Source organism: Chiroxiphia lanceolata, chromosome 2, assembly GCF_009829145.1.
Source record: "Chiroxiphia lanceolata isolate bChiLan1 chromosome 2, bChiLan1.pri, whole genome shotgun sequence".
NCBI classification, from domain to species: domain Eukaryota; kingdom Metazoa; phylum Chordata; class Aves; order Passeriformes; family Pipridae; genus Chiroxiphia; species Chiroxiphia lanceolata.
The window spans coordinates 119,544,228-119,567,907 of NC_045638.1; the positions used below are offsets into that span (position 1 = coordinate 119,544,228).

At 51.6% G+C, this 23,680-nt stretch overlaps 1 protein-coding gene across 1 annotated transcript; it reads left to right on the forward strand.

The window, feature by feature from the left end:
• The first annotated feature begins 2,487 nt into the window (after positions 1-2,487).
• On the forward strand, positions 2,488-23,680 carry DGAT2 (diacylglycerol O-acyltransferase 2). The gene is made up of 8 exons (XM_032678604.1): positions 2,488-2,604; positions 8,857-8,976; positions 9,768-9,875; positions 10,682-10,752; positions 17,558-17,762; positions 20,506-20,680; positions 21,278-21,480; positions 22,250-23,680. Exons 1-8 carry the CDS (start codon positions 2,565-2,567, stop codon positions 22,402-22,404), a joined length of 1,077 nt encoding a protein of 358 aa, XP_032534495.1. The 5' UTR covers positions 2,488-2,564; the 3' UTR covers positions 22,405-23,680.

Genomic DNA, 23,680 nt, shown 5'->3' on the forward strand with positions numbered 1-23,680 from the left:
CCCCACCCTGCCAGCCAGGAATTCCTTCCCAATATCCCACCTAATCCTGCCCTGAGGCAGTTTAAAGGCGTGCCCCCTCATTGTGCCCCTACATGCCCCTGTGAAGGTGGGGGCTGTCCTGGGGCTCAGCTGCATTGTCAGAGGTTTGGGCTCAGCTTTTCTTTCCTCCCAAGAAAGGTGGTGTCACGATCTGCACCTGCAAGTCAAGGATTAGAGCTGCTGCTCAGCCTGGGGCTACGGTGGCTGTGTCTTTGCTCCTGCCAGCTGTGATACTCCAGGAAGCACAAAGAGATTTTATAATGATTAGGGGGTTTTTTTATTTTATTAGTGCATTCTTCCAGGCTGGGATGCTGTTGCAGTGTATGGAGCAAGAAAAGTAGCCCAGATCCCACCCCATGCCCTTGGCTGATCCCACAGCAGGGCAGGGGGGAATCTGCCCCTCTACCCCTCAGGTGAGACCCTCCTGTAGAGCTGCCTCCAGCCCTGGGGAACAGCAGCACAAGGACCTGGAGCTGCTGGAGAGAGTCCAGAGGAGGCCAAGGAGATGCTCCAGGGCTGGAGCCCCTCTGCTCTGGAGCCAGGCTGGGAGAGCTGGGGGGGTTCACCTGGAGAAGAGAAGCTCCAGGGAGAGCTGAGAGCCCCTTGCAGGGCCTGAAGGGGCTCCAGGAGAGCTGGAGAGGGGCTGGGGACAAGGGATGGAGGGACAGGACACAGGGAATGGCTTCCCAGTGCCAGAGGGCAGGGAGAGATGGGATATTGGGAAGGAATTGTTCCCTGTGAGGGTGGGGAGGCCCTGGCACAGGTTGCCCAGAGAAGCTGTGGCTGCCCCTGGATCCCTGGGGGTGTCCAAGGCCAGGTTGGACGGGGTTTGGAGCAACCTCAGAGAGTGGGAGGTGTCCCTGCCTGTGGCAGGGAGTGGGATTGGATGGGTTTAAATTCCCTTCCAGCCCAGACCAGCCTGTGATTCTGTGATCAGGATTCAGAGAATTTGCACCAAAATATATAAAAAGGTGCCTGTAGGTCAACAGAAAGATGATGGATCTGGAGAGAAGGTGATCCCAGCACACAGACTTTTCTCTCTCTGCCTCTCTCGTGCTGTGACAACTCACCACTGTGATTTTCTGCAGGTTTTTATTCCAGTTACAATAAGAAGAGATGTCTCAGCCCTCCTTTGCTTGCAGATAACTTTATTTAGCTCTGCAGGGGACACAGGCAGGAGAACATTCCCCTTTCACTCAGCAGTACTGCAGAGGGGATTTATTTCTGTTCTGGGCTCCCTTTTGGAGGTCTCAGCCAAGACTTGTTGGGCAAGACCCTTTCTTTAGACAAGCTCTTGCAATTTTACGTTTTCATACAGATTTCAACAGGCCATTACAAGTGTTGGATCACAGCCCTGTGGCCAAATGGGGAGAGAACAAGTCCTGGTGCCAGTTTGACTCAAAAAGCTGGGGATGGGAATGCCTCGGGGGACTGAGAAAAAAAATAAACCACTCTTTCACCTCTGAGTGGCAGATTTAAGCTCACCACAGCAGAAAATATGACATGGGGGTTTTTTGTGAAACAGGCTGGTAGACACATCTCTCTGGGCCAAAAAGTAGATGTTGGAAAAAAGCTGCTGACTCGAGTGGGCACGATCCTGCTCCCACCCAAAAAACTAGTCAAAAGTTGAAGCATTTTTGGGGCTGCTTCAGTGGTTGTTGGTACCTGTCCTCCACGGGTGGGGAGCTCCATGTGCTCCTTGCTTTCCATAGGCTTTTCCTTGAGGGATGTTAAAGTGCTCCTTAAATACAGATGATTCCATTTTGTGCAAATTGCAGAGGAGGAAAATGAAATTTGGGAAGGGGTGGTGGCCTGATCCTTTGTCCAGAGCTGTAGCAAAGTCCCCCCTTTACCAGCTGGGCTGGAAATGACCCTGTTATAAAGAATCTGGTTCAATCTCATGGGAGCTGGGACGGACCCATCTGATCTCAGAAGTCTCTTGGCAAGTGCAGCTACGTTAAAGCCTTGGTTCAAACCTAAATAGCCCCTTGTTTCTTAGGGATCCCTTGAGCATGTCGTTAGAAGGAATGAGGCTTGGTCAGTGGTTTGGGCACAGAGAAGCTGTGGCTGCCCCATCCCTGGGAGTGTCCGAGGCCAGGCTGGAGCAACCTGGGCTAGTGGGAGGTGTCCCTGCCCATGGCAGGGAGTTGGAATAAGATGAGCTTTAGTGTCCCCTCCACCCCACACCGTTCCGTGATTCTCTGTGGCAGGGAACGACACGCTCTGCAGAGGGGATGGGGGAGACCCCCTTACTTGTCCCCCCGCTCCCAAATCCCCATCCCGCAGCATCCCCGGGGCCGAGGGCTTCGCTCCCACTCACTTCTCCTGGGCTGAAGGACGCGGGCGGTGCTGCCGGGCCCGCCCCTCCCCGCCCTCCTCCTCCTCCTCCTCCTCCTCCTCCTCCTCCTCCCGGTATAAAGGGATGCGCCGCCGGGGTTTCCCCCGCTCGCGGCTGCCCCGGGGAGCGGAGCCGGGGTCGCTTCTCCATCCCATGGCCGTGCCCGGGTCCTGACCGTCCCTCCACCATGAAGACCATCATCGCCGCCTACTCCGGGGTGCTGCGAGGTACCGGGCTGGGCAGGAGGAGGAGGAGGAGGAGGATGCTGCGGGGTGGGCGCGGCGTTCCCGCGGTCCAAGGGCTGCAGTGGGAGCGGCGCCGAAACACCTTCGTGATGTCCCCCCCCCCCCCTCTCCCCTTACGATTTTGGCGACAGGAGTGGTTGTTTGAGGGGGAAGAGGAAGGGGAAGAGCGATGTGCAATGGCGGGGAGGCGGCTGCGGCTTTCCTTCGGTTGAGGATTACAGGTCTCTGCGCAGGTTTTGTATTTTAAGCGAGCTCGGAGGCTCGGGCTGAGCTCCGGGGGCTGCTGGAAAAGGGCTCTGCTTGGTCCAAGCGATTTTGCACCTTGGCAGAGTGTGGGCTTGGGTCACTTGCTTATAAACGAGCCTTTACCCCCCCCCCCCCCCTTTCTGCGATGGTAGGAAGGGAAGTGTAGTAGCTTTATAAACGCTGCACGGCTGGTAAAACTCAGCCGCAGCCTTATATTCATAGAATCACGTAGGTTGAAAGAGGCCTCTTAAATGCATCAAATCCAACCGGTTTGTAATCCTGCGGTCCCACCCCTGCATCAACAGGAGAGGGGAAAGAAGCAACACGTTGCTCTTCGTTGTTGCTTTACAACGGGGGAGCTGAAGGCTCAATGTTCAGCGAGTGTTCGCGGCAAGAAGTCCCTCCGAGTTGGTTTTTACAGCTCTTGGTGCCGGTAAGCGACTTGCGAGAGCAGTGGGAAGGGTGTCAGTGGCTGACACCCATCGCGGGCAGAGCTCCTGCGGACACCCAGCGCGTCCCTGCACGCTGGGACATGTTGGGTGAAGGCTTCGGAGGCAACGCAGGGAATCCCGAGGCACAGGCTCCCTTGCCAGCTTGTAAAGGCAGCTCGGAGGATCCTGCAGGAATGAACTCAGCAGGTCTGGGTGTTTTGCCGGGCAGAGCTCTGTGCCCGTCCTGCAGGGGTGCTTGTCTGCGGACAGAAGTCAGGGTTTGCAAACAGCGGGGGCTTTGCATGAGAATGCGCTCGGACAGCGATTTACCCTGTGATTTGGGGAGGGTCCTCGAGTGATCGCTGCGTTGTGAAAGGCTTTCCGCCCTCAAAAAGCAACGCTGCTGATTCCTCCTGGGATGAGGAGACCTGTGAAATGGCTCGTTGATTAAGCAAACCATTAGCAGAGCTGAAAGGACTTGGACCTGGCGAATTAACCTCTGAACTCTTGTTTTTGCACCGAGCCCTGCGGGCAGAGCTGCTGGTGCTCGTGTCTGCCAGAAGGATCCTAGACATGGATCCGAAGGATCAGCTGAGAACCGACCGGAGAGAAAACCCCCGTGTGTTTCCTGTGCTCATATCTGCTCCTCAAAATAACTTCTCCCGCTTACACAACTAGCAGAAGGCAAGAGATGTTTTTTGAGCTGAGAGAGGGCACTTGAAATAGCAGCACCTGAACTGTTAAATTGAGGGTTAACAGCGAGCCAAGCGCAGAGAATAAATAATTCAGGAGGCCTATAAAATATGTAGGGCTGACCTGGGACCTCAGCGGCCACCTTGTTGGCACTGGCATGTTAATGATGGATCTGGGACACGTGCATTATTCAAAATGGAGTGTGGTTTAGGGACAGTGATTGGCCTCATCTCCAGATAATCCCGATTAGCGATGGAAAGCTGTCTTAACTCTCCTCAGGTCAGTTTTCCTCCGAGGTGCCTCGTGGGGGTCTTGCAGCGATATTTGTACTTTTTAACTTGTTTCTGCCCGGGGAGGCGGGAGGCGTTGCCTTGGCGACCGCAGCATCCACCCGCACAGCCCTTGCCGGGGCTGCAGCCTGGACACGGGCAGCAAAGCACGGGACCAGCTTCAGAGCCTGGCTTTTCAAAGCAGAGCCCAGGTGCCTCGCAGAGGAGCCCTGACTCGATGGGCTTTGGGGCTGGTGATGTGGGACCCTGCAGATCAGAGACTGGTAGAGGTGCAGCAGTTTGTCTGTGAGGCCTCATGTCCTGCTGGCTCATGTTGGATAACTTCCCCACTACAGAGGATGTTTGGAACAAGCCCACCAGACATTTTTTCTCCCACATCCCTGAATATTTTTTTCCAAGTATCTCACCTGTGTGAAGGGCTGACTTAGGCAGGGTGAGTGGCTCATCCTGCCCTTCAGTCCTACTGCTTCCCTGGCATGTGGCTTTGCCCCAGTGCCTGTGACTTTGGCTGAATGAAGTCTGATCCTGTTTAAAAACAAGCAAAAAGCTTCCAAATAAACAAATAACCCCTCAATAAAATAAACCAACATTCAGGCATCTGCCTCTCTCTCCATCCCTGTGTGTACTCAGGGGAACTTTTTTGGATACCAACCCCGTATTGCAAAAATCAGAGCAGGTCTTGGACCAGTGCCCAGGTTGGGATGATGCTCTGACACACCTGGGTTGGGGCAGGAGGGGTTGCTGTCTCCTCATCCTGCCCCATTTTGGCCACGGGCTGTCCAGGAGCTGTCTCTCTGTGTTTGGCAGAGCAGCAGGGAGGTCTCATCCCCCTCTCCCGAGGGGGCTGTCCTGTGCTGGTGTCTTTGCTGATCTTGCTCTATCCATCAGAAGTTTGGGATCAGGAGGGTGGCTTTGCTAGGCTTTGCCTTGGAGCTAGTCTTAGGCTGCACCTGAGGTTTAACAGACCTCCCTTCTGCTCTGGGGTGGGGCATCCTGGGAGCTCCTGTTTTGGGGGCACAGCATCCCCGGGCTGCTCTGGGGTGTCTCCTCCTGGCACTTGTTGCTCCTGCTGAGCCCTTCCCTCAGTGCTCTGCTCACACCCACGAGCTGCAGCAGGAGGGTTCATCTGCTCCTGTCTGGAGCTGTGAAGTCTTGCTGACTTCAGTCTAAAGGTATTGGCTGGTCTGGGGCAGCTGGGCTTCATGGTGACATCCCTTTAACCCCCTCACAGCTGTGAGTGTGCAGGCTGAGGGCCAAGTTCAGTGCTGTGAGTAAACGTGGAACTAAACTGAGGTAAATGCCATACCAAGTTTGTTTGTTTGGTCTGGGGAATCCCAGCTCCTTCCTAATACAAATATTAGGATATAAATGTTGTTGTTGCATGTCCCTGTCAATGGTGCTGTTGATCTCCAGTTGTAGACACTCTTTCCTGCAGATGACATGGGATTATTGAGGAGCTTCCTGGGACAGGAGCAAACTGGTCTAAAGCTGTGCACAGGGCAGGATAACTGCACCCTGCTCTGGTTACTTATTATTTTCCTAAGAAATTGTTCCCAATCTAGTGAATATGCTTGTGCTTGGGGCATCTGAGTAAACCCAAGACACAGAAGAACTTGTGTTGCTCAAGGGGTTTTACAGGTGTCCCCTTTGTAGCAGCTTGCTGTGTGGACTCTGCTCTAACCATGGGAGGCTGGGTCCTCCTGAGTGTCCTGCTCTTGGTGTATTTATCTTATCTAGCTTTGTTATGCCTCCAATTTCAGCTTCTGTGCCAAATATGTGGCTCAAAATGTCCATTTGCACTTTTTGCTTTGACAGATTTAACTTGGTTTTCCTCTAGATAATCTGTGTGATGCAATTTAATTCCTGGCCAAGAATTAACATACTAATTGTCTGGAAAAGGTGGCAGATGAAGCTTGGCTTTTAACAAGTGTTCAGTGTATTTTTAACTTGTCTGTAACACTTGTGCTTCCCCTCAGTTAATTTCTCCAACTGCGTTTTAATGAAGTGCTGTGAACTGGGGTTTTTCTGGTGCCCAGGTGTGAAGTCCTGTTTGCTTCCACCCCTGGGGTCCTGGATTCTGCTGGGGTTTTAATGTGTGAAGGGTGTTTGGTGTGGGCCCTCAAAAGGAAGGGTTTTCTCTGAGTGCCCAGAACACAAGTGTCAGTGTTGGGTCGCTCTGCTGGAGCTGAGTGCCAAAAAACCCTCATGTGTCTGTTGACTTGTCCAAGCTCTTCTGCTCTGTCACCAGCACCCGGCCTGGTTCTCCAGAGCAGGGAGAGTCTCTCCAAAAATGCCTCCTGGCTCCTGCAGCTGGAGGGGAAAGGAGGCAAGGTGTGGGTGGAGGGTTGAACACACAAAGTGTTGGGTCTGCCCTGATGTGCACAAGGCTCAGGACTGGCTGGGAAGGGCCTCTCAGCCCTGCCTTCTGTAACTGCCCATTGATGCACTGGGTTCATCTGGGTGTGCAGGTTTGGTGCACAGGTACACACTTGCAGGTGACTCTGCTCATCCCCACAGTCCTTTTCATTGCCATTGGACTAATCATCCTTAACTGGGAATTAAATGTTAGTATTAATCAACCCATGGTAACTATGGGCTTTCCTGTGGGGGATCTTGTTCCCTGGGAAGGATGTCTTTGCTTTCAGCAAATAACTGACCCAGGACACCACTTGTCCAAGGGCAGGTGCTCAGAGCTTTCTGCCAGAGCAGCTCCCTGTGTCCAGAGGAACTGACACAAAAAGCAAACAGGCTGACAGGTTGACTTGTGCTACCCAATACTGTCTATTTGCAGGGCTGGCAATGCCTACGATGTGTTAAAGCATCCAGAGAATGCTGCAGTCCAGATTCTCATCTGGAGGGGTAAACAGTTGTTCCCTTTGGGAAGAGGAGAGGGATTGAGCTGATCCAAGGCTGCAGTGTTGGGTTTACCAAGCCAAGGATGTTTTGGTGGTGCGAGTGCAGGTGTTGGAAGGATCTAATTACACAGGGCTGGGCTTTCATTGTGGGTCACGAGTCATCTCTCAGACTTCTGGCTTATTTTGAGGACACAGACATATGGCGGTGACACCACTGCTGCTACAGGCTTCTTTTAAACTTGTATCTGGTTGTCCTCAGACTTAATACTGTGCTATGTTACCTTGTGAAGAACTGTTCTAGCTCTGCCTCATCCTGGATTAGTGCTGCAGGTCTCAGTTTGTGGTGATATGATCTATCCCTACCTACATCTTGATCTGCTTGGAGCGGTTAATGGCCAAGTTGTTACCAGGGTTTTTCATTCAACAGGGACTAAGCAGAGCCAATGGTCTGAGCTGGGTGGGCTGGCTCTGGATTTAGGCTGCAGCCTCTGCTGTGGCTTCCCAGGGATGGGGCATCTGCCCCCTCTCTGGGGAACCTGTGCCAGTGTTTCACCACCCTCCTTATCTAATCTAAATCGACCCTTGTTCCTGTGAAACAGATGCTTCACTATTTAAAGGATGTGTCAGTGAAAATTTCTTTGTAGGAATGACCAAAAATCCTCTGCCTGCTTTTATCTGGAGAAGGAGTTGGTGTCAGTCACTTCCATTGGACTGAGTATGAGTGCTGGCTGTGGCATCACCACTGGCAGGGTCGTGTCAGCAAGGACTGAACCCATTCAGTGTAACAGCTTCTTTCATGTTCCTTCTAATAACAGGCTGACCCTTAAACAGAAAATGAAGTATGTAAATAAACCTGGCTGGAGCTTGATTTGCATTTTAGCCAGCCACTATAGTGCTTTTAAAATAAAGAAGTGAAGGAAAACCCACTTGCAAGTGCTTCTTTCTGCAGGCTGTTGAGCATATTGGCAAAAACCAGTGGGTGGTTCCTCATATAGAAAGCAAGTCTTTCACTTCAGTTTTTTGGTGTTCTCCCCCCTCGAATACCTTGAGCTTCTCCAGCCGTGGCTTTCAGCTCCTTCCTTCCCCATTTACTGCTCTAGGGACACTGTGATAGTCCTCCTGCCCCCTGGAGCTGTGGATCCTCAGTGTGGTGGGTCAAGGTGTTGCTCAGCCATCTCCTGGGCTGTGCTGGAGCACAGAGCTTTCCTGGAGCAGCACGTGGGAGTTGTGAAACAGGGCTGCTGAGGGTGGGTGGCACAGCTCAGCCCCACAGCCTGGTGCCTGCCTGTGGTTGGAGGCAGCTGCTCTTTGTCTCCACCGAGCTCATGGGTTCTGCTCTTATCACACACCACTTCCAGGAACTGGCAGCCCGAGGTGAGGGTGTGTTAGGGACGTGTGTTAACATCCTCTGTGTTTCTGTGGCCAAGTGAAGAGAGCTGTGCTCAGGTGGGAGCTGGTGTTACCCATTAATCCCCTCCAGTGTTCCCAAAAGAGCTGGATGTGTGCAGAGGGCAACCTTTCCCCTGCCAGCATGGGAAGTCTTAGCCTTTAACAAGTCTTGCTCTAAAAGCAGATTGCACATTGATCTAAGACCTCCTATTTTATGAGCTGGACTTGATGATCCTTCATTGTATGACTCTATCTGAAAGGAAAATATTGTTCCCTTTGCTCAGTGTGCACATGTAATGTTATTTCTTTAATTTTTTTTTCCCCCCTCAGGCACAGGATCGAACATTCTTTCTGCTCTGCAGGATTTGTTCTGGCTGTCGAAATCCAAAGTAGAGAAACAGCTCCAGATCATCTCTGTGCTGCAATGGGTTCTGACTTTCCTTATCATGGGTAAGTAATACCTTTTAGCCTAAGGCAAAGCTATTTTTGATTTAATTCTGGAAGAATTTTAGTGCAAGAATGTTAACTGTTACCTTAATTCCTGGATGTGCACTGCAGCGAGGGGTGTGTGGATATTGTAAGCCACAGCTACATACTGGGATATTTTTGGCAATAAATGACTTTTTACCTGGCTCTAGAAAGTCATAGGAGCTGTGGAAAGACCAACTGATGTTCAGCTCATGTCTGTGTCTACCCTGCAAATCAGACTGGAGCAATTGGAAATCTCCTGCCTGGGTCACTCCTGGGAATATCCACAGAGATTTCTTAGAAGCAACTGGTAACTGATGCAAGTAACTGCAACAGGAGAGTCTTCCTTTGGCTTGGTCTCCTTCCAGGAGGCACCAGAGCTGGGCAAGGGGTGTTTGTGTTAGACCAGAACAGACTGTTTGTCTCTGGGCTGTGTAGAACCTCAGGCTGCTCTGCTCCACTGTGCTGTTGATAATTAAACTGGAGAAAGACGCTCAGTGCAGGCATCAAGTCTTGTTCTTGGCTGGTGAAGCAACTGCCCTACCTGAAAATATGATGGAGAGACACCTGGAGACACCCTGGAGGGAAGGCTGAGGTTCTCCAGAGCTCTAGAGGAAGCTGGCTCTAAGGAGTTTTTAGCTAAATCCAGTTCAATTGAGGATTAGTGACATGGGACTGAGACTGCAGCACAGAGGGGTCAAAAGGCAAGGGGTGTAAATGGAGACCCAAACCTGATGCAACCTTGTTTTCTTGTCTTTCCTGGACCCCTGCAGGTATTGCTTGCACTTTAATCCTCATGTACATCCTGTGCACAGATTGCTGGGCCATTGCTGTTCTGTATTTAGCCTGGCTGGTGTTTGACTGGAATACACCAAAGAAAGGTAAATATTGCAGAACAGATCTTTGCTGTTTAAGTGCACATATTTAGACAAAGAAGCACTTCCTTGTAATGGGTGACTTCCCTTCTTAGTGGGACTGAGTGTTCAGTGGCTGAATCACTGACCAAAAGCATTTAAATGTCAGCCCTCGGCACGAGCAGTTTTACTGATGCTGATTACATTCACTAATGTTGTGCCACTGCTGGGTTTTAGCAATGTATTTGTAAGGCTCAGGTTCTTTGTGCAGGTCAGAAAGATGTACATAAAGATTCCAGACCTTGCTGTGCTCTCCAGCTCCTGCAAGGGTCAGGTTATGATGTGGCTGTTAAGATGTGGCTCCTCTACAGAGTCAATGCTGCTGCAAATTAAGCAGAAGACTTTATTTCAGAAAAAAAAGCCTTGTAGAAACCAGGTCTGGGAAGCAGCAGTGGCAACAAGATTTGATGGCAACTCCCTTTAAAGCCAGATTAGCACAGTTCTCCATTGCTTCCAGATGACTGAGATCATCCAGGATCTTGGCCTTTCCCAAAGGATGAGTCTGAGTGTTTCTAGTTTGAATTGTCTGTTGCCCAAGAACCAAGCCAAGTTCTACCCTGACTTTGCAGTCAGGCCTTAATGAGCTGGAAGGACCCTGAATTCCAGAGCATGGATGGTTCTTCCTGATCTCAGTGGAAGGTGCAGGTGTCCCACTCAAGGAATGAAAGTGTTGGTTCCTCTGGTGGGACAGCAAACCCTCTGGAGTCCTCTGGGCTTTTTCATGGGCAACTGTGTGGAAAGAGCTTTAAAAACTAGGTTTTTTTTCTTTTCAGGGGGAAGAAGATCCCAGTGGGTGAGAAGCTGGGCTATATGGAGGTACTTCAGGGATTATTTTCCAATAAGAGTAAGTAACTCTGCACATTGGGACTTAACTGTTTTAGTGCCCTGCTGCACCTGCACTAGTCCATGCGTGGCACTGAGCTGCCAGCAGGACGTGGCTCAGTGACTGTCACACTGCTGCCTGTGGCAGCTGGGGTTGGACAGTCTGCAGTGCATCACCAGGGATGGCAGCAGGGGTGGCAGAAGCTGCTGCTCCTGGTGCTCATACCAGACTCCCTGAGGCAATCTGGCCTGGAGCAGAGAGAGCAGGCTCCCTGTTCACCTCTCCAGCTTCTGCAGGCACTGGCACAGGCTGCTCAGAGAAGCTGTGGCTGCCCCTGGGTGCCTGGAAGTGTCCAAGGCCAGCTTGGACAGGGCTTGGAGCAACCTGGGCTAGTGGAAGGTGTCCCTGCCTGTGGCAGGGGGTGGGAATGAGATCTTTCATGCCCCTTCCAACCCAAACCATTCTGGGGTTCACTTCTGTGCTGCAGCAGAGTCCTGTGTTGTGTCTGACCCTAACTCTGTTCCCCTTGTAATCTGGCTCAGTTTTGGTCTCTTCTCCAGTTACACTGCTTCCCTGGGATGTAGGATGTATTTATACATTTTATATATATATATAATAGCTGGGAGGCCTGAGCCCTTCCCAGGGAGCAGTGAGATCAGCTCCCAAGTCTCTTTGCTTTGGAGAAGGGGGTTTCCAGCAGTGGGAAGAGCTGCAGTTCTCCAGCCTGTACCTTGCTCCCCACATGCCTGTGTTTTTCCTGCTGGTTCAGGTATGTTCAGACAGAGGACAGGGCTGCTCTGGGACTGCAGGATGGGCCGAAGGGCTTGGAAGGGAGCAGATTGGCCTGGGAGGGAACTGGATCCCTTTGGAAGGGCACACAGCTGAAAGGACTATTATGTAAGACTGCTGGCAAGGTTTATTCAGCCTGAATGTGAGGGAGGGACCTTGCCATGGCTTCTGAGCTACCTAGCCCCAAGATAGTCCAGCCTCAGAAAGGAACAGGGAATCCAATTCCAGCAGGATGCCAAAGCAGCTTACACTGGATTTCTCCTTTGTGAAGTCACTTGAACTCTCAGGGTGCCTGAATGTGCTGCTGGTGAACAGACCTCTTGTTGTACTCTCAGAAACATGGAATCATTTGGGTTGGAAGAGACCTCTAAGAGCAAGTCCAACCATTAACCCAGGGCTGCCAAGTCCACCATGAAACTTGCTGTTGTTAACAGGTAATTCTTGGCAAGTGTATGTGGAAAATTCACTTTGCCTGCACAGCCTGGGTCTCCTGGCTGAGGGAGAGCTGAGTGTGCTCTACTGCTGGAGATGGTCTCAAATGTGTCCCCTTTAGTACCAAGTCCTCAGTGCTGCAGAAATCCCTGCTGAGGAATAAAACAGGCTTGGTTTTCCTTGGGACTCGATTCCACAGGGTCACCGGTAGGGCTGGTCCGTTGTTTCCCCATTCCTTTGGCGGTGTGTTTATCCCTGTCTTCATGGAAACATGCTCTGCACAAGCCCTGCAGGTCAGAGCCACTGTGGGTGTTACAGGTTTGTCAAACAGTTGTGCTGGTTAAGTAGGTTTGGAGGTGAGATGGGGCAGATAAACCGAACTTCCCAGCTGGTTTTTAGGTAAATACCTGCTGGTGCCCACAGTCCATCTGTGAGCACCCCTTGTGGCTGCTTATCCTTTGTCACTGAGGGGTGGAGTGGAGCAAGGTTTATGCAGAGGGCAGGACATGAGGGCTGGCAGCTGGGGGTGGCTCCTGCCCCTGCTCTGGGGGCACTGCTGGTGGCTGCAGGGCTGTCCAAAGCTGCTGCAGGAGTCACAGGGCAGAGTTTGGGTTGGAAAGGGCCTTAAAGATCATCTTGTTCCACCCCCTGCTATGGGTAGGGACACCTTCCACTAGCCCAGGTTGTTCCAAGCCCCGTCCAACCTGGCCTTGGACACTTCCAGGGATGGGGCAGCTTCTCTGGGCAGCCTGTGCCAGGGCCTCCCCACCCTCCCAGGGAAGGGTTTCTTCCTCCTTGGCTTGCTGTGTCAGAGCAGCTGTGTGGGAATCAGGCTCTGCTCTGCTGTTTGTGCTGACTAGGCTGCTCTCACCTGAGTCTGAGACACCAGCAGGACTCTTGTACCTGTACCTGGAGATACCAGGCCATGTTTTGTAACACCAGGTGGGTTGGGAAAGCAGCCTGGATCTGGCTCAGTTACTCAGCACGAGCAGTGGTTGGCCACGTTCTCTGGGGCTCCAGGCAGCTGCTCTGACAGCAATAAGCTATTTTGGGGCACTGGAGGCTTAGGTTTGTCTGCTGCTTAGTGGCTGGGCTTGCAAATACTGCTGTAAGCCGAGCAGTGCAGGAGGAGCTAAGGAAGGTTCCAGGGAGGTATCCTGGAGCTAAGGGTGAGGGCCAAGCTCTGCAGGTGTGAGTGGTGCTGGGCTGGAGCAGCCAGGTCCCAGCAGCCTCCCCAGCACATCCTGCTGGTGTGAGGATGCCATGCTGGGGGTGCCCCCATCTAAAGGTCTTTTTTGGGTAAAAGAAGCCACCTGGGGGTGTGAGTATAGCTGCTGCTTATCAGCAGCACTTCAGATGGCAGGGCTGCTGCAGACCTTTGGCTCCCCTTTGTCAGGCTGTGAGTGCTTCAGGTGTGTGCAGGGAGACCTGCTCACTGAGGTGGGAGAGTAGGCAGCTGGCCAGAGCAGGAATTGCTGCAGAAAGTGTGGGTTTTTTTCCCCTCAGTGTTTGTCTGTACTCTGTGGCTTGGCTGGCTTCCTGGCAAAGCTCCTCCTCAGTTGTTGTACACGAGTTACAGGATGGAGATGGAAGGGTTTGGTAGCTGTGTCCTAACCTGGGCTAGTGGAAGGTGTCCCTGCCCATGGCAGGGGGTTGGAACGAGATGAGCTTTAAGGTCCCTTCCAAGCCAGTGCAGTCTGGGATTCTGTGTGATGTATTTTATAATACTGGGAGCCTGGAAGGGTCTTCAGGTCCTGGCCTGCCCTGCTGGGAAGGTGAGATAATTCATTCCAGAGCACGGCTGGGTGTGATGCAGCCAGTTGCAGTTGCTGGGCTGTTTTGCAAGCTCAGTGCTCACTAGAGCTGCTGCTTGGATGCTGCAGGGTGGGCTCTGGTTCTCTGCTCTCTGCAGGCTCCCATGGTCCCTGTGCTGCTTAGCTCCTGCCCAGAGCACTGGTTGTCACCCTGCTCTTTGGCTCCTGGCTCTGAGCAGCAGTGGCTCTGCAGCCCCTTTCTCCACTCCTGAATGTGCCACTTGCTTGTCCTGTCTGTACAAATAAATTTGCCAATTTTATTTTTATTTCTTTTTATTTCTCTTCTTTTTATTTCTCTTCTTTTTATTTCTTTTTATTTCTTTTTATTTCTTTTTATTTCTTTTTATTTCTTTTTATTTCTTTTTATTTATTTTTATTTCTTTTTATTTATTTTTATTTATTTTTATTTATTTTTATTTATTTTATTTATTTTTATTTATTTTTATTTTTTCCTTCCTTCCTTTTTTTCCTTCCTTCCTTTTTTTCCTTCTTGGCAAATTTGGGGGTATCTGGCACTCAGACATTAACATTAGTTTTCTCTACACTATTGCACTGGTTTATTGCTTCTTAAAGGCAGGCTTAGGTCTGTGTGAAGAAGACAGAGGGATGGATGGCCCTTTGCTCCCAGAGGAGCAGGTTTGGGCTCAGGCAGCAGCTGGGAAGGGGTGTGTGGGTGCAGTGGGGGGAAGGTCCAGCTTCATTCCCACCACAGATTGTCCAGCTGGGATGCAGCAGGGACATGCTGACTGTGCCTCATCTGGGAGCACTGAGGCTCCAAGGAGCTGCAGAGACCTTGGAGGCTCAGAACAGTTGCAGTGTTAACAAATGACAACTAAAGAAATTCCTTGGGGCATCCTGAGGGGGCAGCTCAGTGTTTGCTTGGTGAGGGGAAACGTGCAGGAAAACCAGCAGTGAGGGATCAGCCTCCTAAGGAAGGCTTCACTCGTGGAATCATGGAAGGGTTTGGGTTGGAAGGGACCTTTTAAAGGCATTCTAGTTCCAACCTCCCTGCCAAGGGCAGGGACACCTTCACTTTTGCTTGAGGCCAGAAACAAATGATTACAGCATTTCAAAAATTTCTGCTTCTAGATGAAATTTAGGGAGAGATGAACGCTCTGCCTTTGGTGCTGGCAGGTCAGACCCTTCCTGGGCTGAGTTTGTGCATTAATGGATCCAAGCCCTGTGGAAGGGCACAGACCTGTCTGATGTCTGGTGGTGACCAGGCTGACTCCCAACCCTGCAAATCCCTCTTGGGAGAGTCTGATTCCCCCTGAGTGTCCAGTGCTGCTCAGATATTCCCCTTATACCTTGCTGTGGGTGAGCTGGATCCCTGCACACCCCTTGGAAGGGGTGTGCAGGGATCCAGCTCACCCACAGCAAGGTAATAAAGGTTCTGTGGGTGACTGTGGTGGGTGCTGCCAACCCCAGAGCTCCATACCAGGAGCTCCTGGAAAGCAAACCCGCTGATGAGGCAGCAGCTTGGCAGGGGCTCACACGAGGCATCCAAGCAGTGGCTCCACTGGGATCTGGGTGTCCTTGCACGTGGTGGAGGGGCTGGAGCAGGAGGACAGCGTGTGTTCTGGGTGAGCTGTGTGGCCCTGCCAAGCCCGGCACGCAGAGGCCTCGTGCTCCGGCGACAAGGACAATCCCCCTGTTCCAGCTGCCTTCCTTTTAAAGGAGCTGTGCTTGGGGCAGGGGAAAGGCGAGGCCTGGGAAGCACCCCCCTGCTCTGACAGGAGCTCTGGGGAGGGAGGAGTGTGTGACCCTGGCCCAGCCAAGCCACGTGTGTCTGCAGCCATAGACCCGGAGAACTGTTTGGGTTGGAAAAGCCCTCTTGGATCACCAGTCCAACCATTCCCCAGCACTGACCCATGTCCCCAAGTGCCACATCCCCACGACTTTTAAATCCCTCCAAAGCTGGGCACTCCCCCTCTTCCTGGGTAGCCTGTTGGAGAAGTGTCTCCTAGGACTGAGCAAGAGCTGGAAGATGGAAGCAGCAAGAGCTGCTTTTTTCCTCCACTCTTTCCTGGTGTGGTCTTTTTCAGTCTGCAGCCTGTGATCCCTGTCTGTTCTAGTGGATCAAGGGACAGCCCTCCCACCCTGGGGAGTGACAGCACAGTCACCTGCTAATTGGGAAGGGAGGGAAAGGAGGTGAAAGGATGACTTGGTGTGGGATAGGCAGTGGGGCTCTACAGAGCCTCTGTGCTCTCCTCCTGGAGTCCTGTGTGACCTCAAATCCAGAGGAAGGTGTGGAGAGGGGCAGTCACCTTGCTGACCCTGCTGCTGTGTCATGCCTGTGTCCCAGCAGCTGTCCTGAATAGCACAGGGGCTGTGGCCTCGTGTAGGGACAGCTCTGGGGACAGGGGGAGGAGGGGATCAGGTTTCTGGGCACACTGGTTCAGTGTGTTGCAATGGCACTTCAGCTCCCTGCAGTGGGATTCAACAGGAGGGACTCACTCAGTGCCAGAACTCCTCCTGGCCGGGGCAGTGGGGTGGGAAATGCTGCTCTGACGTCTTGGAAAGCCGCGTTTTTTCCGATGGGAGCTGATGCAGAGTGGCCTTTGCAGCAGAGTGGCCTTTGCGTGGACAGTTTGAGGGATGGGGGGCAGTTGTCACCTCACGCTGAAGGTGCCACTTACAGGTCCTGCCCCTGGGTGCTGCAGTTGGCAAAAACTGGTGCTGTTGAGGTTTAGATTTAAATTGGATATTGGGAAGACACAGTTGACTGTGAGGGTGGGGAGGCCCTGGCACAGGGTGCCCAGAGAGGCTGTGGCTGCTCCATCCCTGGAATTGTCCAAGGCCAGGTTGGAGCAACCTGGGCTGGTGGAAGGTGTCCCTGCCCGTGGCAGGGGGTGGGACTAGGTGGGTTTTAAGGTCCCTTCTAAACCCAAACTATTCTAACATATGGGAAAAAATAAAATTTGATCCCTAGTTTTGCAGGACAATGCCAGAACCCTGCTGTGCCTCCTCAGATCCCCTGGGTACCACCAGGGAAAGCTGCTCTGGCACGTGGGATGCTGCTGATCCCCACAGCATCAAAAAACACCTCTGGCAGCAGCAGTGCCAGGACCTGAGTTGTGCTGTGCTGCCCAAGACAGCTTTGGAGTGTCCGTGCTGTGCAAACAGAGCAGCACATGGTTATAGGAATATTGCACAACCCCAGAGCAGTGTGATCCCAGCTCCTGGAGCACGTCCTGCAGGAACCACAGCATGGCTGTGCATGGCTTGAGGTCCTTTGGCATCTAGGCCAGGGCTAAACCTCTTGAAAGTAGGGATAGTTTCCAGTGGTAAACCACCCTTCTGCATGCTTTTCCACTTGGAAAGTGGCCAACAGGCACATTAAGTGGTTGGGTCTATTTTTCAGGCATTAAGCAAACTTGCTTCTGTTCTGGGACAGTGATTTTTGTGTTCCTTCCCCCTCACACTGGGATGTGAGCCACTAATGTGCTGAGAGAGGGAAGGAGGCGTAGCTGTGGGCACAGGACTGGAGAACTTGGTTGGTTTGGGGAAGAGGTGTGCAAGGATTCCTCAGGGAGGAGCAAAGGGCACAGGCTGCAGCAACCCAAGACCAGTTCCTGCTCATGTCCAAGACCAGCCTGATTATCCTGCTCCCTCTGCTTGGGAGCCTGAAGTCTAAGTGGCCTCTGAAATCCAGGATAGCCCATACCCCAGCTCTTGGACTGCTGCCCTGGTGGGAACAGAGACAAAACCTGGGGGATGTTTTTCTTCTCCCATTTTTATTTATTACCTGAAAACATCTGCCTTCACATGAGCTCTCTCTTCTCTCCTAGCTGGTTAAAACCCACAACCTGCTGACCACCAGGAATTACATTTTTGGGTACCACCCACACGGCATCATGGGCTTGGGGGCCTTCTGCAACTTCAGCACAGAGGCCACGGGTGTGAGCCAGAAATTCCCTGGGATCCGGCCCTACCTCGCCACCCTGGCTGGGAACTTCAGGATGCCCATTTTGAGGGACTACCTCATGTCTGGGGGTAAGTGCAAGCACACTGTGCTCCCTCTGCTCATGCCCTGGGCTGCATTCCCCTCTTCCAAGTGACCACTTCCCCCTGGGAGCACCACCCCAAGTGTTGCTTTCGTAGAGCTGTCAGGAGGAAGCTGGGAATAAATGTGAGTGCCTGCCAGGAGTGAAGAGGCTGGGCATTCCATGGTTCCAGCTGTTCAGGAGAACTCCTTCCCTGAATATATTCCTAAAGAGGGATCACAGGGCTTGGGCAGTGATGCAGCTTTGCTGAATGACATTAATGGTCTGTTCTAATGGATTCCAGGATTTTAATGCTGGAGGGCTTGTAGGTTATGACCAGCTTTTAAACCCTTAAAAAATAGTGTTCTTGTATGGCCTGAGCTCCATTTTCAGTGAGGATGCCCATAGGTTAGGTAGAGGTGAGGGAGTGACACTTAAAGACCATGAATTGAGCAGTCCAGTACCCTGTTTTCTGTTCCTGGAACTGATTCACCAATAAATGCCTTTACAACAGATCTCTTAATAAAGTAGCAAGGCTGGGGAGAGGATAGGAGGAGCTGTGCCTGGCTCTGACTTGTCAGGATTGACTGCTTCCAAGATTACTGCCTTCTGTTGGTGAGGGAGAGGAAAAACTGCCTGGATCTGATGTACAAAAGGTGTTTGTCCTTGCCTAGAAAGGGCAGTATCCCCAGCTGGTTTTTTATCTTCCTGCAAGTTGCTGTGTGAAGTCCACAATTTGGGAATTTCACGGGACAGCAGTGCAGGAGGAACTGGGATCTGCTTTCCAGCCCATCGTGCCTGTAGACTTAGTGATGTGTTGCTAAAGTTTCCATGCAGCATCAGCTTTCCTATATTTTAAAAAACCACGTTCAGTCTTCTCAGTGTGACTGGCAGATGAATCCTGTGGCCAACCAGAGTTGCTTGCCTGTTTTTGGAAGGAAGGTGGGAGTAGACATGACCCGTGTCACTGCTGGCTTGGCTGTCCCTGGGCACTGTGGTCAAACCAGCGGGAAATTCCGCTTCCCATGAACTTGGGATTCAAGCAAGGCTATAGGTGTGACAAAGTGACCTTTCTGAAAGCCATCATTGTCTTCACTTTCCTATCCCAGGACTTGAGTGAGGCTGCAAAGGCTTTAACACCCTTTGGAAAGCACTGGTAATTCCCTCAGCCCTTTGTTTTGTGGATGAGCCACTTCAGGTGAAATTCTAAGGAATCCAGTACACAGTTAGTTGGTTTACAACTGCTAGCAATGATTACAACATCCTACAGCCTCCTGGAGGTCGGGGTGCAGCAGGGATCCTGTAAGGCATGAGGAGATGGCCAGAAAATCCTCTATACTGTGTGACTGTGCTAAAGGGCAGAACTCAGCGACTGCCCTTGTCCCTGCGTCTCACTGCATTTTCTGGAGGCAGGATTTGGTGCTGGGAGCAGCAGGAATCTCCTCCTGCTATGAGTGGGAGAGGGCTGGACACAAACCTGTGCTGCCCCCGTTAGCCAGGGCTGTGTGTTCAGTATGGAGGATGGCAGCAGGAGGAAGGGTGGAGCAGTGAGCACAGCCTGAGCCTTTCAGAGGAAAAGTGTTCAGAGTGCTGAAAAAACTGAGCTTTTCATCTTAAAATCCAACTGATCTATCTGAACTGTGTCTGCCCCTCTCTTGTCTGGAGCTGGGATAGGTGATGACCTCCATGCCCAGACAGACATGAAGGCTTGCAGACTTGCCCTGTCTAATTCCCCTGGGCCTGTTCATCATCTAGTTCTTGGTTCAAGTAATAAATACCATGAGATGTGCAAAATCAGCTTCTAAAATTAGTGTAATGCTGTCCTTCCCTGGGCAGTGACCTGAAGCTCTTGGGTCAGATGTGTTGTGTGAGGGGAATGTAAATGATGGCATCTCACTTCTCCTTGGCTTATCCAGGCTCAAAATGTGAGGCAGGAGCAAGCTCTGGCAACGACTGTAGCATAAAAGTGAATTTAAAGAGCAGAGAATCAAATTTCTTACCAGTCTTACAGATTAAAGGTACCTTCTTTCACTGGGTTGTTATTTCCCTGGAGTGGGGAATGGTGTTTTGGGCAGGAATTGCTTTGTAAAGCTGAAGGGGAGTCCTGTCCCTTCCAGTGCAGGACAGAGGGAAAGACCTTCCCAGACACTTCTGAGTATGGACTTATTTGAGCACCCAGTCCCACACATCCTTTCCTTCCCAAGACAGCAAAGAGTTGTGTTCTTGCCATGCAAGAACTTCATGTTGTTTCAGGAAAATATTTTCTAAATGAATTCATAGATCTGTCTCAAAGGCTTATCCATGTTATTCTCTTTGTATCACTAGAGCATTGTCCCAAAGGACAACTCAAGCCACAAAGTTGTGCTGAGGAATTGCTCACATTCAGGCTCTTAATCCATCAAAATAATACGGCTGGTTTCCTCCACCCTAAAGGTAAACGAGATCCTGCTGTAAAGTGTACAGGGAGGGATGCCTGACACAAACACCTTTGGCATCACTGAGTGCAGAAGAAAATACTTGCTGAAGTCTTTTGGTAAAGGAAAGCTTTTGAGAGCTGATGTTGGTGCAGTTTATGACCAAGTCTAGTGCTGCCAGGTCTATGAACTGCTTCTTTAGCTGGGGAACGGGTGCCTGATAACACACACCACCCTCTGTGGCAAAACCTGGAATCAAGGCACAAACTGCAAGTGTGGCTGGTGGCTTCGGGGTCACCTGAGTCTCACAGCCTGCCCCTTGTCTGTCCCCTGCCCCAGGCATCTGCCCTGTGAACCGGGACAGCATCGACTACATCCTGTCCAAGAACGGCAGCGGCAACGCCATCATCATCGTGGTGGGGGGGGCAGCAGAGTCCCTCAACTGCACCCCGGGCAAGAACTCGGTGACCCTCAGGCACAGGAAGGGCTTTGTGAGGCTGGCACTGAGGCATGGGTAAGGGCAAGGGGCAGCCGTGGGGCTGGGGCAGCGCTGCTGCCCTGGGGAGGGGCTTTTGTCTGAGCAGCCTGGCCTGGGTGGAGAGGGCCCTGCTGGGTGCAGGGGGTTGCACTAGGCAGCCTTTAAAGGTCCCCCCAACCCAAACCATTCTATTGTGTTCCCTGAAGCAGCTGATACCTTGGAGGGTTCTGTCCAGTCTCGCTGTGTTCTGTGGGTGTTTGCCCAGGAGTGTCCTCTGGCTTCTGGGACAGCGGGAAGGGTCAGGAACCTGCACAGGGCATCACCCTGTGACCCCATGGGTCTGAAATGAGCTGCCCCTCAGAAATGGGAGTTGGAGAGGTATGGAAGCATGTCCACTGCCTGACTGCACAGTGTTCAGGGGCCCAGGGCCGGGACAATTCTCTTGCAAGCCTTAAAAGTGGATCTACTCCATTATGTCCAGCCTGGCTGACTTACGTGTCCTCCAGCCTTATGCTGCAGGAAAAGCTCTGGACAACGATCTCAGCAACTGTGCAGCCTGGCAGAGCCCCAAGGGTGGGTGTGGGGTGTAGGACAGAGCAGGGGTGGGGTCCTGACATCTGTCTGTCCTTCCAGGGCGGACCTGGTTCCCGTGTACTCCTTCGGGGAGAACGAGGTGTACCAGCAGGTCATCTTCGAGGAGGGCTCCTGGGGCAGATGGGTCCAGAAGAAGTTCCAGAAGCACATTGGCTTTGCTCCCTGCATCTTCCACGGCCGTGGCCTCTTCTCCTCCAACAGCTGGGGGTTGTTACCTTACTCCAAGCCCATCACCACTGTGGGTAAGGTTTTGGTAGATGCTGTGTGCCACTTCAGTCTGTGCCATACCCCTGCTGTAGTTTGGTCGTGGAGCCTTGACTATAAAATTGCTTTCCCTTCTGTATAAACCTCCCAGCACAGCTGACAGTGAGCTAGAGGAGTTTCCAGAGGTTACAAGCCTTCTGGCATGTTTTGCTTCCAGACAGTTTTGCAAGTGAGCCCTTTCAGGGGGGAAAAATGTGCTGTAGCTGCTCCTTTCTCTGCCCTTGGATGGGCAAAGTCAGGAGCAGCCTGGTCCCCACACCCCTGGGACTGGCAGTGGGGAGCTGTCTGATGACTGAATCTTACAGACAAGCCTAAAACTTGCATTTGAGTCTTCCAACCCAAGGCATTAGGGCTTTGAGGGAGGGGGGAGAAAGGTCAGCTTTGCTTTTCTGGGGTGTGTAGGGGAATACACAAGAACTGACTGTTGGCTCCTTATAATTGAGGAGGGATTTTTCACTCTGCTGTAAACATAAGTGGGACTTTCCATCCACCCTGTACAGTGGGGGCTCTGCTCTCTGGAGTTTGTGTAGCTCAAGTGGGTCTGGTATTGCTGCAGATGTGATGAGGGCCCCGGGGGTGGGACAGTTGTGCTTCAGAGACTGGTAAAACTGGGAGAACTGGGGAAACCTCTGCTATGCTGGCACAGGTGGATGTGCTGAACTACCACAGCTGTGGCCACAGATGACAAACCTCCAGGCTGTACAGGGGCATTTAACCTAGAGTGTGGATTTTCCCTCTTTTTCTCAGTTGGAGAGCCCATCACCATCCCCAAAATTGATAATCCATCCCAGAAGGAAGTGGACTTCTACCACAGCATATATGTGGACTCCCTGATCAAACTCTTTGACAAATATAAGAGCAAATTTGGCCTGCCAGAGACTGAGGTCTTGGAAGTCAACTGAAGGCAGTGGCTCAGCAGCACCTCCTCCTCTCAGAACCAACACATCTTCTCCAGGAGTCCAAGCTGTCATGGTGTACTTGAAAGCATGTGTGGGTGTATGTGTCCTCCAAAGAAAGTGTTTAAAGTATTGCTAGACCGCTTTTAAAAATAATAAAGAAAGGCTTTACTTTAGATAAATCCCATTACAAACATCTTTTTATCCAAAAAAAAAAAAAGAAAAAAAGGAAAAAAAAAAAGCACAACTCTCTTTTGCTGTGAGGATTTGGATGGGGGAAATGTTTGCCTTTGGAATCTGCTCTGTCATGCTGTTGGATCACCAGCAATGGATTAGAAACGTTCCTGCAGCTGCCGTACCCACTGGCACAAGCTATTCTGGGGGGAGTAGGATCCATCTGGTTTTCCAGCTGAAAAGCAGCAGGTTGGTTTGACCAGCAGAGCAGTGTCACAGGAGTGTTGCACAAGGGTTATGTTGGGATGTGCTTATGTGGCACAGGGGCTATCTGCTTTGGAAAAGCCCTCTTTGGGAGCACAGCGGGGGGCTGCCAGCCTCCCTGGTGTGGCACCTCTGACATGTGGAGCAGGGAACCAAAAAGGGCAGAGTCTGGGCCTCAGTCCACAGTGTGGGGGGTGCTTTGGTGGCTGTGACCCCAGCACTGTGTTTGGGACGCCAGTTCAGAAGCAGGTCTGTGCCAGGCTCTGCTTTCACAGAGGCAGGTAGCTGGAGATATGGGATCCCTTCTTAGCCAAGGATGAGCTCTAGGAGCAGTGGGGTGGTGCAATCATGTGGCCCTGGTGTTGCAGGCCCTGTAGGGGTTAAATGCAGTGGGGCTGTTCGTGCAGGATCCCAAAAGTGTTTGGGGAAATCCAGGAGTAACTTCTGCCCTAAGATGGCTTTTAACTGTTCCGTCCAGTGAATGTAAAGGAGTAGCTTTTTCACACATAGGACCTAAAGTGAGCTACTTTTAAAAGTGTTTATATAATCTGTTTACGTGGATGTTAACACTGCTTGTAGTGAGATTTCTTCAGAGTACAACGTGTTTATGTCTAAACCTGAAACATTGCACTACTTGCATGTCTGACCTGCCTTTTCAGCCGTCCAGTGGAGTGTATCTTGAGCTCCAAAATGTGCCTTTCTTCCCCGCAAGAGGATGGTACTTCACATTCCTGGAATCTTGCCTCTAAAGACGAATGTTCATCTGTCATATTTGATAGATTATTGTATTACAGAGTATCAATTTTTTTGTACAAATTTCTAGAAATAAACTTGGGCAAAACTA